This window comes from Protopterus annectens, chromosome 9.part0 (assembly GCF_019279795.1).
Source record: "Protopterus annectens isolate FY-2018-M chromosome 9.part0, PAN1.0, whole genome shotgun sequence".
Taxonomy (NCBI): Eukaryota; Metazoa; Chordata; order Ceratodontiformes; family Protopteridae; genus Protopterus; species Protopterus annectens.
In genome coordinates, this window is record NC_056743.1 from 1,321,625,995 (window position 1) to 1,321,638,474 (window position 12,480).

General features: G+C 38.4%; 1 protein-coding gene across 1 annotated transcript in view; it reads left to right on the plus strand.

Annotated features, from left to right (window-relative positions):
* The window catches only part of GGCX (gamma-glutamyl carboxylase), a 425,060-nt gene that overhangs the window by 85,818 nt on the left and 326,762 nt on the right, over positions 1-12,480 (plus strand). Inside the window, exon 5 of the mRNA XM_044084295.1 lies at positions 7,429-7,592. Coding sequence (XP_043940230.1) covers positions 7,429-7,592 — 164 coding nt within the window. The remainder of the gene's footprint in view (positions 1-7,428; positions 7,593-12,480) is intronic.

Below are 12,480 nucleotides of genomic sequence, written 5' to 3' on the forward strand. Positions count from 1 at the left end.
TAGCTTCTACTATGGTTCGATTGATTAGTATTGAGAAGGGGTAAGCAATAGCATCAGCTGATTTTTGTAGGTACTCTGCAGGGAGTTGATCAGCAGAAAGTGTAGTGGGTTTTAATTTTTTAATCAAGGTACGGATAAGTGAAGTGGCGACTGGTTGGAAGCTGAACGCGAGTAGGTTTCTAGGGGGTGCTACTTTCAGGACCAGGGGAGCTGGAGGTAGTTGGCTAGCTAGAACTTGAATTGTCTCAGTAAAGAATTGGTTAAAACTCAAACATCTTCAGGGGTTTTATCAATAGTAGCAGCAGGGATTGGGGTTGAAGTTTATCCAGGATTATTTAAACCTGCCCAAAACTTCTGAGGGTTATTTTGATTTACTGTCTGCAAATTACAGTAGTATTGTTTTTTGTGTTGTAAAATTGATTTTTTAGTTTTGTTCCTGGATTGCCTGTATGTAATGTGATCTTGTGGGTCTTTAGCAGAACGCCATAAAGCCCATGCTTTGTTTCTAAGGGTAATTTTGATAACTGCAAGTAACAGTTTCAGCTTTAGAGGCTTGGGTTGTTTACTTATGCAATGCTATTTCTGAAGGTCTTTGGACATAAAATGTCTGTATTGAAGAGTAATGTCCCAATTGAGGGCCCAATACTTGTTATGACTGGGAATTGGCAAATTATATGAAATAGTGCTAGCTTAACACCACCACACGTTTGGTTTAGAAAGGTTCTGTTCCCCTCCTTCCTTCCACTTGGTTTGAGAAAAGTAAGTAACTGTAAGAGTGGCTTTTGGTGTTGTTGAAAGGAGTTATGATGAAGTTGTTGCAGGGTCAGTCTATGAGGCCAGTAAGTAGGGATTAAAGCAGATGCTTTTGCCAACGTTTTCTGTAGGGCCTGGCAGGTAATCTAAACAACAGAAATGGTGACTTATTAAGTTAATGCTTGTCTTCACCAGGCATAAGATAGTTTGGCAAAGGAGGAATCTTTGAGTAGCATGAACAGTCAAGGCATTTTGGAAGCTAGACCGTATAGTAAGAGTGGAGGCTTTGAAAGAGTTGTTTTAAATCTTGTCATTTAAATTGACTTCCAGTCATTTTGTTTGTAGATTGCATATATGGTTGTGTTCATAATCGTGAAATAATATTACTGTTGGAGATGGGTTTGTAACTAAGGAATATCAAGAATGTGGAATCATTTACTGCAAATATTTGGTCTTTTAGTAACCTCCAGATCTTTATGTACAATTTTGGATGCATCTCCTGGTTTGGGTGAACTTGCTGTAGTTGATCACCTGATGGCCATCTGTGGTGTTTGTTTGTGAGTCTGCAAGTGAGACGTATTTCTGCCAATGGTGTGAATTTGGTTATCTCTGACAGTTCACACTTCATAAAAAAAAAATACTGGACAGTTATTTGTGGCAAGTATTACTGATCTGATTACTTTTTTGAAGTTGTAAATTGTGCTGTTCCCTATTGATTGACTTATTTTAACCAAAGAGTTTGTGTATAATGTAACATATAATGACTAATACCAGAAAGAAATAATGCAGGATCTTTGAAAGCCACAAGGGAATACTGTAGAATCAGACACTGGTAAGAAATGGGTAATGCTTAAGTTACATTGTCTTTGTAGATGTTACTTTTTGGAGTTGAATTAGTTAAGTAGATTGAACTGTGATGGCCTTTTTTCAGCAACAACTTTGTTTCATGCAAGAAAATACAAGTTGTAAGCGAATAGAACAGCACAGAATTATGGAGCAACATTTTTAAGTGCTGACAGTAGTTCTTTATTGAAATGTATTTATATTTGTTTGCTGGGGTATTTATATTGGTTTACTGGGGTAGTGCACTGATCAGTACTGAGTAGTTTCAGCCTGGGTGAAATACAAACCATTTCACAAACAAAAATATAGAAGTACGCGCAGTAGCATAATAGTTCAGACTAATTGCATAGAAAAAAAACTGTGTATATATGCATTCCAGTGAACAAGCACAATGCATTGTGTAATCAAGTGTACTGTAATGTACCGTATGTATGTGTGTGTGTGCATGTATATTGTTAAAAATGTTCTGAAGTGGGTAGTTTGTCATTATTGGGTTATACATTTTGTTCCATTGCTTACTGGAAAAATGTTCAAAACTGTAAATGTAGAAAGCACACTAACAAGTGGTGTGTTATACAAGGAATATAATTTAATACAATCAGGAAGGTGACTCAAAGAACACATACATGTATGCGTGGCCATAAAATTGTGTCCAAGGGACCTATGGTTTGAAAATAGCCCTCATCACTGGTCATATGCATTTTATTTGAATGTAGGTTTTTATGCTCTTTCAATGAATGAGAGTTTCAATTGCAGAGAAGTTTACTTCTCATGCTAAGTCTTTTTGTTGTCAGGCTGTATTGTTTAGCAAATGGCTATCTGTGTTTGTGCATTTTATTTCAATATCTGTAATCATCGCAGAAGTAAATAAGAAAACAGTATACACACTGATAGGTTTGAACAGTGTTCATGGTAACTAGGGAGAAATGGCCAAGTAATGGAACACTGGTATGGCTGGGGAGGAGACTGCTACAAGAGGGGCTACTTAGGGGGGGCCGCAATCTATTTCACTGCCTAGGGGCCCCATTTGACTATAATCTGGCTATGCTAATAATTTAAAGTATGAGAATAGTTTACATGGCCCCTTTAAATCCCAAAGAAATACATGGCCCCTTTAAATCCCGAAGAAATACTCACTGGTGGCAGCGTCTCCTCCTTTAAGGAGGACCATGAGTGCTTCACATGCACGCATGCTGACGTGAGTAGTGGGTTGTGAAAAATTAGTGTTTTCAGAAGTGTGTCTAGGTCCATGAAGGTTTGGGAACCACTGCTGTACACCAACTACCAGACTGCTAACAGAAATGAATTTGAGTTTCAGTGCATTTTCAGGGTATTAAGAGATTGTGCATTTTCAAGGGATTATGAATTTTAGTTCATTTTCATGAAATTGTGAGCTTTAAATGAAGGACGTTTACTGATTCTTGCACTAAGTCAGTTTTCAGTGCAAAACTAACAGTTTTGTTTATCAAATGATACACTATGTTGTAGAATTTCAAAGCAGTGTTAGTAGCATCATTGTCTTTGGTACAGAAGGCTGTGGATTCTACTCCCACACCATGTAGATGGAGAGCTAATATTGCAGTGCCCTTTCAATTTCTGATTATTTGGTGCATTCTAAGGGGAGATAGTGGATCTGCACTCCTGAGTATGTCCTCCTTTATATGAGATGCCTAGCACCTATGAACTTGTCAGTTTTAGTCATTTCATATTGCAATATTACCAGTTTACTAATTTTTTAATGTAACATAGGCAATTAATTCTTCAAGGGCAACAGGCACTGAATTTGTAAATGTAACATTGAGATGTAAAGTTGTCAGTGGCAATCTCTTCATTAGTTACAGATGTCTTTAATGTGGAATTGTTCAGATGATTTCTTTTCTGCAGAGATTGTTTGTATTGGGTGATCTTGGTGGATTGTAATGACAGAAGTCTGAGTAGCCTTTTTTGGTTGAAATTTTCTGAAATGGGTATTTTTGTCATTATTGGTTTATACATTTTGTTTCTTTGCTTATTAAAAGAATGCTTAAAACTACAAATTTAAAATACATTATAACATGTGGTTCTGTATTACATAAGGAATATAATTTAATGCAATCAGGAAGTTGAATCAAAGAACAAATACATGTATGCATGGCCATAAAAATATGTGCAAAGAGTCTGTTTTGAAAACAGCCCAAATGTAAAAATCCTCCACTGACCAGATGCATTTTCTATAAATATGGGTTTTCATGCAGTTTCAGAGGCAGAGAACTTTACCGTTCATGCTAAGCCTGTTTTCATTGCGAGATTGTATTGTATAGCAAATGGCTATCTGTGTTTGTGCTATTCTATCTTAAGCTTCTGTACACAGGGAGGAGAGAGGTTGCTATTCTATTTTCACTGAGCTGTAAGGCTTGCTTGCCTACCCCAGAGTAAATTAAACTGCTTAGATTAACCAACCAACCCTTTGAACCAAGGCACATGGGCTTTTATTTTCTGAAGACATGAAATTTATAGTAAAGTATGTGTGAAGGAGAAACCGATTAAAGTAGGTTTATTAAAGGAAATTCAGATTAAATCAGGTTTATTAAAGGAAATTTCCACCTTCACTTGCAGTTTAAACTACATTACAAGGTATCCTTTCTTCTATGCATTTAAATAATTAAAGGAAATGACTGGATTGGCTTTCTTGGGGAGTGAATGACTGGAGTGGCTTTTTTGGGGAGTGACCTACCTGTGAGCATGGCTTATAGGGGTGTTTCATGAGTATGGTATGGGTGCGGCTTAAGGGGTGCCAGAGCATTACTTCGCCTAGGGCGCCCTATCAGCTAAGGCCGGCCCTGGGCAGTTAGAATATGCGGAAAGAGATTAAACAAAAGATACCAAAAACTGAGAAACTGAAATCTCTAGTTTTTGGATATGGATAGATACAAGCAGTAAAAATGTTTAGTTCCTTTAGTTTTATGTACATGTCAGGCATATTTTTATCAACCAGCAGAAAAGTTGTGGGCAATTAATAGAGTTGAAGGAATTTATCTGGGAAGGAAGAGGGCAAGGGTCAAGTGGGGATAAGCTGATCTTCCAGTAGAACAATGTGGTTCCAGGCTATGTGATTTGAAAGGATATTTTAGAGCTACACAGTTAAGGCTCATATGCACAGCACAAGTAGAAGGTTTTAATTCAGAATAGAAAGAGGAGATGATGAAGCAGAGAGAGTTCAAGAAACGGAGTGAGTGGGAATTCGGATGCAAATTCTTAAGGAAATAACCATACAGGATATTATATTTATCAAGTAGCAGAAAGAGCTAAGCCAACACGAGAATAGTGATTTTTACCAGGAGGGATGACTGCAAATAAGGGTAAAGAAAGTAGATAAGAGGGGGCTAGAATGTACTGGAGAAAAGTCTCAGAGGAACCAAGGTGTTGGAGCAAATAACTTAAGAGGTAAAGATAACAGAATGGGATGAGGCCAAGAAGTTGTTTGTATTGTAGGCTAGAGACTGCCTTCCCTACCAAGGTCTGATATCGGAGTATAGGTAAAGAGAAAGGGATAGGGGAATTGTAAGGGAACAGCTGCTCTAGCAGAGTTTTTGTTGAATCTAGAACATAAACTGCTGTTAAAAAAATGGATAATTAGTAGGATATATAAAATATTGCACAATAACTATAAGAATCACTCAGAAGAGGATAGAAAAAATGGAAAGGAGAGACTGGAAAAGTAATTTACAAGAAAAGAATGGGAGGGCATATGTACAGCAATGAAGTCCAGAAATTTTAGAATCTTTGCCTGCAAGTGTTTGCATAGGTATTTTGTATACCCCAGCAGACTTCAAAGAATTTTTCCGCAGGTAGATGGCAAATGTTGGAGTTGTGATGGGGAAGAAATAGGCAAGTGTGAGCATATGTTTTGAGTGTGTAATGAATTAGCAGATTTTCAAAATTCCCTACAGAGTACTCTGTTAGAAATATTGAGTGAACAAATTGCTGTAAATAAGGAAATGAGTCTTTTGGGCTGGGACAAAGGATCTGAATAGCTAAGACATAGTAAATCCTTGTTAAGTTTAATTCTATTGGCTGCCAGAAAAGCAGGTACAAGAAAAAGGAAATGAGTGTCCAAACCTATTGTATTTAAAGTATTGAGCATTATAAAAATGATAAAAAAATGGAAGAGGGATCTTTAGAAAAAAAGGAGAAAATTTACAAAATAAAATGTGAATTGTGGAAACAATTTATGCAGAATGGTTGAGGAGGAGTGAAATTTAAGGAAAGGGAAGGAGCTCAGTAATGTATGTAATGTTAGACTGATGATTGCTTGTTCAATTAATCAATTTATGCTATGTGTTCATTATATAATTAACAGATGTATTTAATGAGGGGAATGTTGTTTGTGAACACTATCTGATGAAGTCGAGTTTGATGAAAACGTGTTTTATGCAACTTGTTACGTTAATAAACTGTATGCTGCCTGCAATACCTTCAGGAGAGCTTTAATTGCTGCTGGTGTTTTAGCTCACGTATATTCAACTGGTGGAACCTTATTGTGAGCCTTATTGTGTCGGTGCTTGAGAGTATTAATTTTATTGTGGTGGAAGTTTCCTGGACTGGTTGCTGAACTTTTTGTGGTTAGACTGATGATGGTTACACCAAAGGAAATGATATGTGATGTGCAATCTATGTAAATGGAAAAAATGTTAATAGTGTATCTATTCTTTTCTGTTAATGTATGTTTGCTTATGTCTTAAGTGTTAAATATGTTTAATAAAATAGAAGTAGGCTGGAGAGTCGGGAAAGATTATGTAGGCAGCTATACACTGCCGTTTTTTTCAAAATCCCAGCTATAATATAGTTCAGAACAATCATTTCATCCATAGTTCACATCAACAGTGAGCATAAAGACTTTTCATTTTTCACATTTATTTGTTTTCCTTCTTTCCTTCCTTTCTTAAACCAGATGAGTGAACTGGTTCTTCTACTGTTTTCTGCCACATTCTTGGCAAAAAGGCAAAGATGTCTAAATTAAGTTAACATTACAACTAAGGAAACATTGTTTACTGGAGATGTGTCCAACAGTATAAAGTAGTAAAACCAAACACTGATGCACGTACAAAACTGCTATATACATTATGCCATAAAAAGGTACAGTAAGGATGAATTCAACAGAAAAATAATTAAAAATCTGTGTATATTAATATCTGCAACAACCTTTTTTTTCTGTTGATGACTATCATTCCTTTGGAATCATTCAGAAAGACAAAAGCAGGAGGTGGACGTGAATTTACTGTCTGTGAATCAGATATGACTGAAAAGTATTTGCCAGTGTTTTCAGCAGGTGTGGTTCTTTTCTCCTCATTTAGGAGACTCCTCCCCCCAGCACAAAAAACTTGCATACATCCTTACTTAAAGCCCCTGGGAGAACAGGCATCAGTTCTGCCATATTTTTTGAGATAGCTTTTCACTCCTTTTATATGCTGGATAACCTTCTCTCACATCTGATTATTTCAGTTCCACAGATGGCTCACAGAGCCATAAATGGGATGAAAATTCTGACTACTGCATTTTCTAGCTGTTGCTTGTTTTCTGTAGGTGTGTGGTAAGCAGGCAATATACAGTACCTGTAACAGGTCAGAACTGTATGTATTTTATGAAATTACACTAAATAGCTGCTTGCACACTGTATACTTGTACCATTCTTGTATTTCTATCAAATTGGATGTGGACTGTCTTTAAAGACCCACTGGACATGCATGGAGATGCAGGTAACAAGAAGGATAATGTTTTTATCTGAACTCTGGTACTGCTTATTTGGGAGTTTATCTGCTTGTTTGAACTGAACCTGTATTTTTGTGTTTCTAGGCTTATTCTGTCAGAAGAGATGACCAACCTTCTGGTAATTCATGGCTGTGGACTGATTCTTGACTTAACTGCAGGATATCTTCTTTTCTTTGATGCAACACGCCCTGTTGCACTTGTCTTTGTCTCCTATTTCCACTGTATGAACTCGCAGCTGTTCAGCATCGGTAGGTCTGCATCAGAAACCTCTAAGCAAGTCCTCAGTGAAAATGATGTGTGAGATGGATAGTTGTACTAATGTATGAAACAGATTTCATTATTCTACAGCTGATAAAAGCACTTAGTATTTAATATACATAAGTTTCTTATTTGCCTTCATTTTCATGAATTTACTAATCATGCTAAAATATGATACACATTATATTCTTAATTTTCATCCGCTGAAGTCTGCAAACTTAAATTAGGAGCGCAAGTCTGCAAACTACTTTCAACAGATCAAACTTGCTACAGCTGCTGTAAAGATTATCGCAAGTGTGAGCTGTTGAAAGTAGTTCAGACTTGCCAATGCTTATGAAATATGAAATATCTTTTGAATTTGGTGTCATTTTGGCAGACAAAAGCTAAAATATTATACAACTGTAGATTAAATGAAAACGGACTAGATTGTAATAAATACATTATTCAGTACAACAGAATTAAACAGTCTGAGTGGATTGTGGTTCCCAGGTTGGTATACTTGGTTAAATAATATGGTTATGGTTTACTGTGGTTAATAATTTGCTCACTCATTGTCTGTACCACTTGAGACCACGAGCAATAGCATTTGGAACCCTCTTTGAGGAAAGCACAGTTGTATGAAATTCTCACCAGGACAGCCGATGATTTGTCCTTATTTTTAAGGTGGAAAATGGTAACCTTCTCTGATGATACCAAAGACTAGTAAAACATTTTCCATTAGCAGTGATGAATAATTGTTCTTAAACTGTGATTGGTTGCCTACATAATGTGTACAGATGTATTTATTTGACATTTGTTTACTGGGAAAGTCCAACTGTGTGGGTGCCCATTTTCAGCTGAGGCCTGGGGAGAAAAGCTCCAGAGACGGTTAGCAAATTACATTGGTTTATTACAGAGCAACAGTGAATGTTTGTACATACAAGAAAGAATGTACAATAATGGATAGCACATCAGTTTTACATATATTACAGGAAACGTACTTGCACATCAGTTAGATATTACTAAGAAGACTGTATAAATGAGACAAGTGGTCTTAATTATATGATTTAGATCCGTATGATTCTGCTTGATATCTAAATGTTTGTTTATTATAATGTACTTGGTATACATGTCTTATAATACAGGATTGAGAGAGGAGGAGAATTATAGAAGAGGGAAAGTAGAAGATAGAAACTTGTGTTTAGTAAAGTGTAGGGTATGGATAGGGAAGAAGCAAAAGGGAGAAAAATGTTAGGTGACTGTATAGTGGTGATAGTAGTGTAAGGTATAGGCAAAAGAAGCAAGAAACTATAAATTGTATAAAATATAATAAGATTGAGGCTAATGCTGTTACAGATACAAATTAAGGAGCTATTTCATTAACCTGGTGTAGAACATGAAGCATGAGCAGAACATCTCTTGTGGCCACAGGAAAAAATCCTGAAGCAGCAAAGGCTCCACAGAATGAAAATGTTGTTCCTTCGGCTCTTTCCAGTTAGGGGGGGCCACAGCGGAACTCCGGTCCGCTAATGATTGGTAGTAGATTTTCATGGTGCCGAGGTGCCAGCTGAACGCCCAACCTTCAATGAAGGCACGTCGATTCACGCATGTCTTTTGAATGCCACTCGACCGCGGGAGGTCATGCAGACTCCACACAGAAGACGCTCCAGCCAAGAATCGAACGGGAGAACCTCTTGCTGTGAGGCGACGGTGCCACCACTGCACCACTGCGGCTACCTCCACAGAATGAAAATAAATATTAAAATCTAGTGAGAATTTGTATGTGACGTGATTTGCAATAGGGCAGTCACTACCATTCCCCAGTGATGGGAATATATAGGGAAGCTGTCTATCTGTTAACCTTCACACGGTTACGACGATTAACCACAGACTCTACTACACATATATTACAAATGAACCCAAACAGAAATACTGGTTAGGCAGTGCCAAAGCACACCCATCACAGATATTTAGGGCCTATTCCTTGCTAATCATGAACACCATCTAGTTTGGGGGAACAGAGGTTAAGACAAGGCTGTAAATTTATCACTGTACACACACACACACACACACACACACACACACACACACACACACACACACACGTGCTGTCATGCACTGTTGTCCAGCCATTAGTGTCTTTTCACAGTGAAGTACTGATGTACCATTCTATCCTGTGAGAGGAATACAGGCATAACAAGGCTGACTTTTCACCATTTAGCACGTTCTTACATCAGCTTACAATGTGGATGAACTTCACAAGTCCTGTAAAAGTAAGACACAAAGCCTTTCTGAAGACATAAGTACTTGAACCATCTATTATGGCAAGTATCTCACACACTTGTTCTGTACTGAATCATTGATCCTGTTTTCACAGTACTGGATGAGTAAGATACCAAGCCTATATATTCAGAAGTTGGATGGAGATTTCAGTAAACGTGCCTTTACGATCTTTGGAAGCAAAGTCACTTGTGGCTTTAGAGACCTTGTCTGACCTAACTCTTTGCAGATGTAGGGACTGGGGACCCAAGTAGCAGCTTTAAAAATGGCTGTAGAATTAACAGTTTGAGAAGGACAATGAAAGCTGTTACTACTGTTGCACAGTGTGTATTAGTGATACCTTGAAGATATTTCTCTCTGGACTCGTACAATGCAAAGCATGCAGCTTTCTAGAAGATAATGTTTTCTGTCAGAGATTGTGGGCTCTCCTTGGTGGGTTTACATTTAGGTTATGATTTAAGGGATTTCTCTACCTCTCCTTTCCTGGTTTGCCTTTTTTTGAAACTCTGGGGTTCGTGGAGCATGTGTGCTGTGTTTATATGTTGGACTAGCAGAACATGACTAAATCTTGTACTATGCATTTATTTCTGTTACTGGTACAGTTTGGATCTCGATCCTGACATTCACTGTGAAGCGCCCTGCATTTGATGCCCAAGAATATTATAACAGCAAAGCATTTAATATGACTTGCAGAAAAGAAGGTGAGCCGTATGCTGGCATTGTCATGCTCGTTGAATGTAGAATCAATGCAAAGCACTGCTGTAAGCACTTATTTCAACTTGGACACCTAAAGACATGAAAATGTAAAAGTTTTGGCCTAATCTTTTTTATTTTTAAATAGTGACAGCTGAGCATCCAGATTGAGTATTAAGAGAGTCCTTGAAAGACCCAGGTCCATGCTTGAATGGCATCAGAAGATGGAGATGGCGGGTCAGGCATTTGTTACATCCACCTGGCATGCCTTACTGTCCTCCTGTGTCACTTGCTCCCCATTTGTACTTGTCTTATTTTGCAGCCGAGACTGGGCCTTTGGGAAAATGGATCCCAGCACTGCTTCTACAAAGCAGGCCCTGGAGTTCCCATATAAGAGTATAATATTAAGAATTGGGACCTAGGACTGTGTTTCCATGCCTTCTATCAATTCTAGCAGGGCTTAATGATGAGGAGGGTCGACTGTGGTCTTTCATGCCAGGTCTGCTAGATCTAGACCATACCTTTAGGTAGTGCTTTTGCCTGGACCTGGTCCTTTTGGGTTTTAGAGCATGTATTTGGGAACATGAACAGGCATGCTGCAGGCCTCTGCTGATCCCATGCTACCTTAAGCAGATATGTTCCCACATACTGGTGTCACATCACCCAACACCTGCTGCCGTGCGCCCATCACATGTTGAATCCTGCATATGTCAGCTGTGCTCAAGTCTGCCTAACCTAGACCTAAGACAGAAGGGAGGGGGCTTGAAATATCTTGAGGTTCAAATCTCTGGATAAGGATACTGAGACCATAATCTTTCTAGTTCTCTTCTAGACCATTTCTTTGGAGAAGTTCTCATTCACACTATGCAGGAGGTTTCCGGTTCGTATCTTTTCTCCTAGAAACATTGGGATGAATATCTAAAGAGGAGGAGCTTTTTATCATTTATGCAGTCTTAATACACCTTACTACTGTGTTGGATGAGGGACTTGCTATAGACGTTCCAAGAGTAAACTCTTGTGTTCTTTTTGGCACAGCACAGGAGTACAAGACCACAGCTTAACATGTTGTGTCCTGACATCCAAATTGTAGTCCTCCCTAATGAGTTAAGCACTGTAGAGGTTTTCATTCCTCTCCAATTTTGGGATCATGGAAGAACAAGTCAAGGCTCTTGCCACAGTAGACTACAATGTGTTTCTGTATGATTCTGAATTTGCTGATGCTTTGGCTAGGCCATTAGGGTCAGGCATGTGTCAGTGGTTGAGAGTTTCTCACAATGTCCAATTTTAAGAGGCCGCGTAAGATTTTTCTGCTGTCTTTGAATTTTGGCTTTCAGCTGTGGAATTACCCCCCCACACACACACAGCTGTTACTATTTATCCAGAAATCAAATGGGACAAGTCGCTCACCCAAGGGATCTCAACCTAGCCTGTGACTTTAACAAAACATGCTGGAGAGACCGATATATGGCCCAGTGATTGCAGCTCCTCTGGAGTAAACTCCCAGTTTACGTGAAGCAGAGTGCCTCAATGACCCTATTCAAGCTCAACCTAGACAATTGGATGGGGGATCATAAATTCACCTTGGGGGTGGCACCTATGTTACTCCTGGACAAGGACAGTTGGTGCTGATTATAGACTCACTCTGCAAATAATGACCATCTAACCAAGGTCAATGGGAACAGTGTTATAACATGGCTAGGCTTGTAAAGGCCCTAGGGCCATTGGCCTAGTAACCTCCTATGAAACTAGGGAAGGTTTTCATTAATTTTATGATAGTGATTTTTTTTTCAAGCCATCTTCATAAATTTGAATTTGTGGAGGATGGCATGGTTTAGCTTTACACTTTCAAGAAAGTGCCTGGGTATGTCATGTTGGAGAAGGTTCTTTGGTCAGTCCCCTCACTATCTGGTTTAAAATTTCTAGATG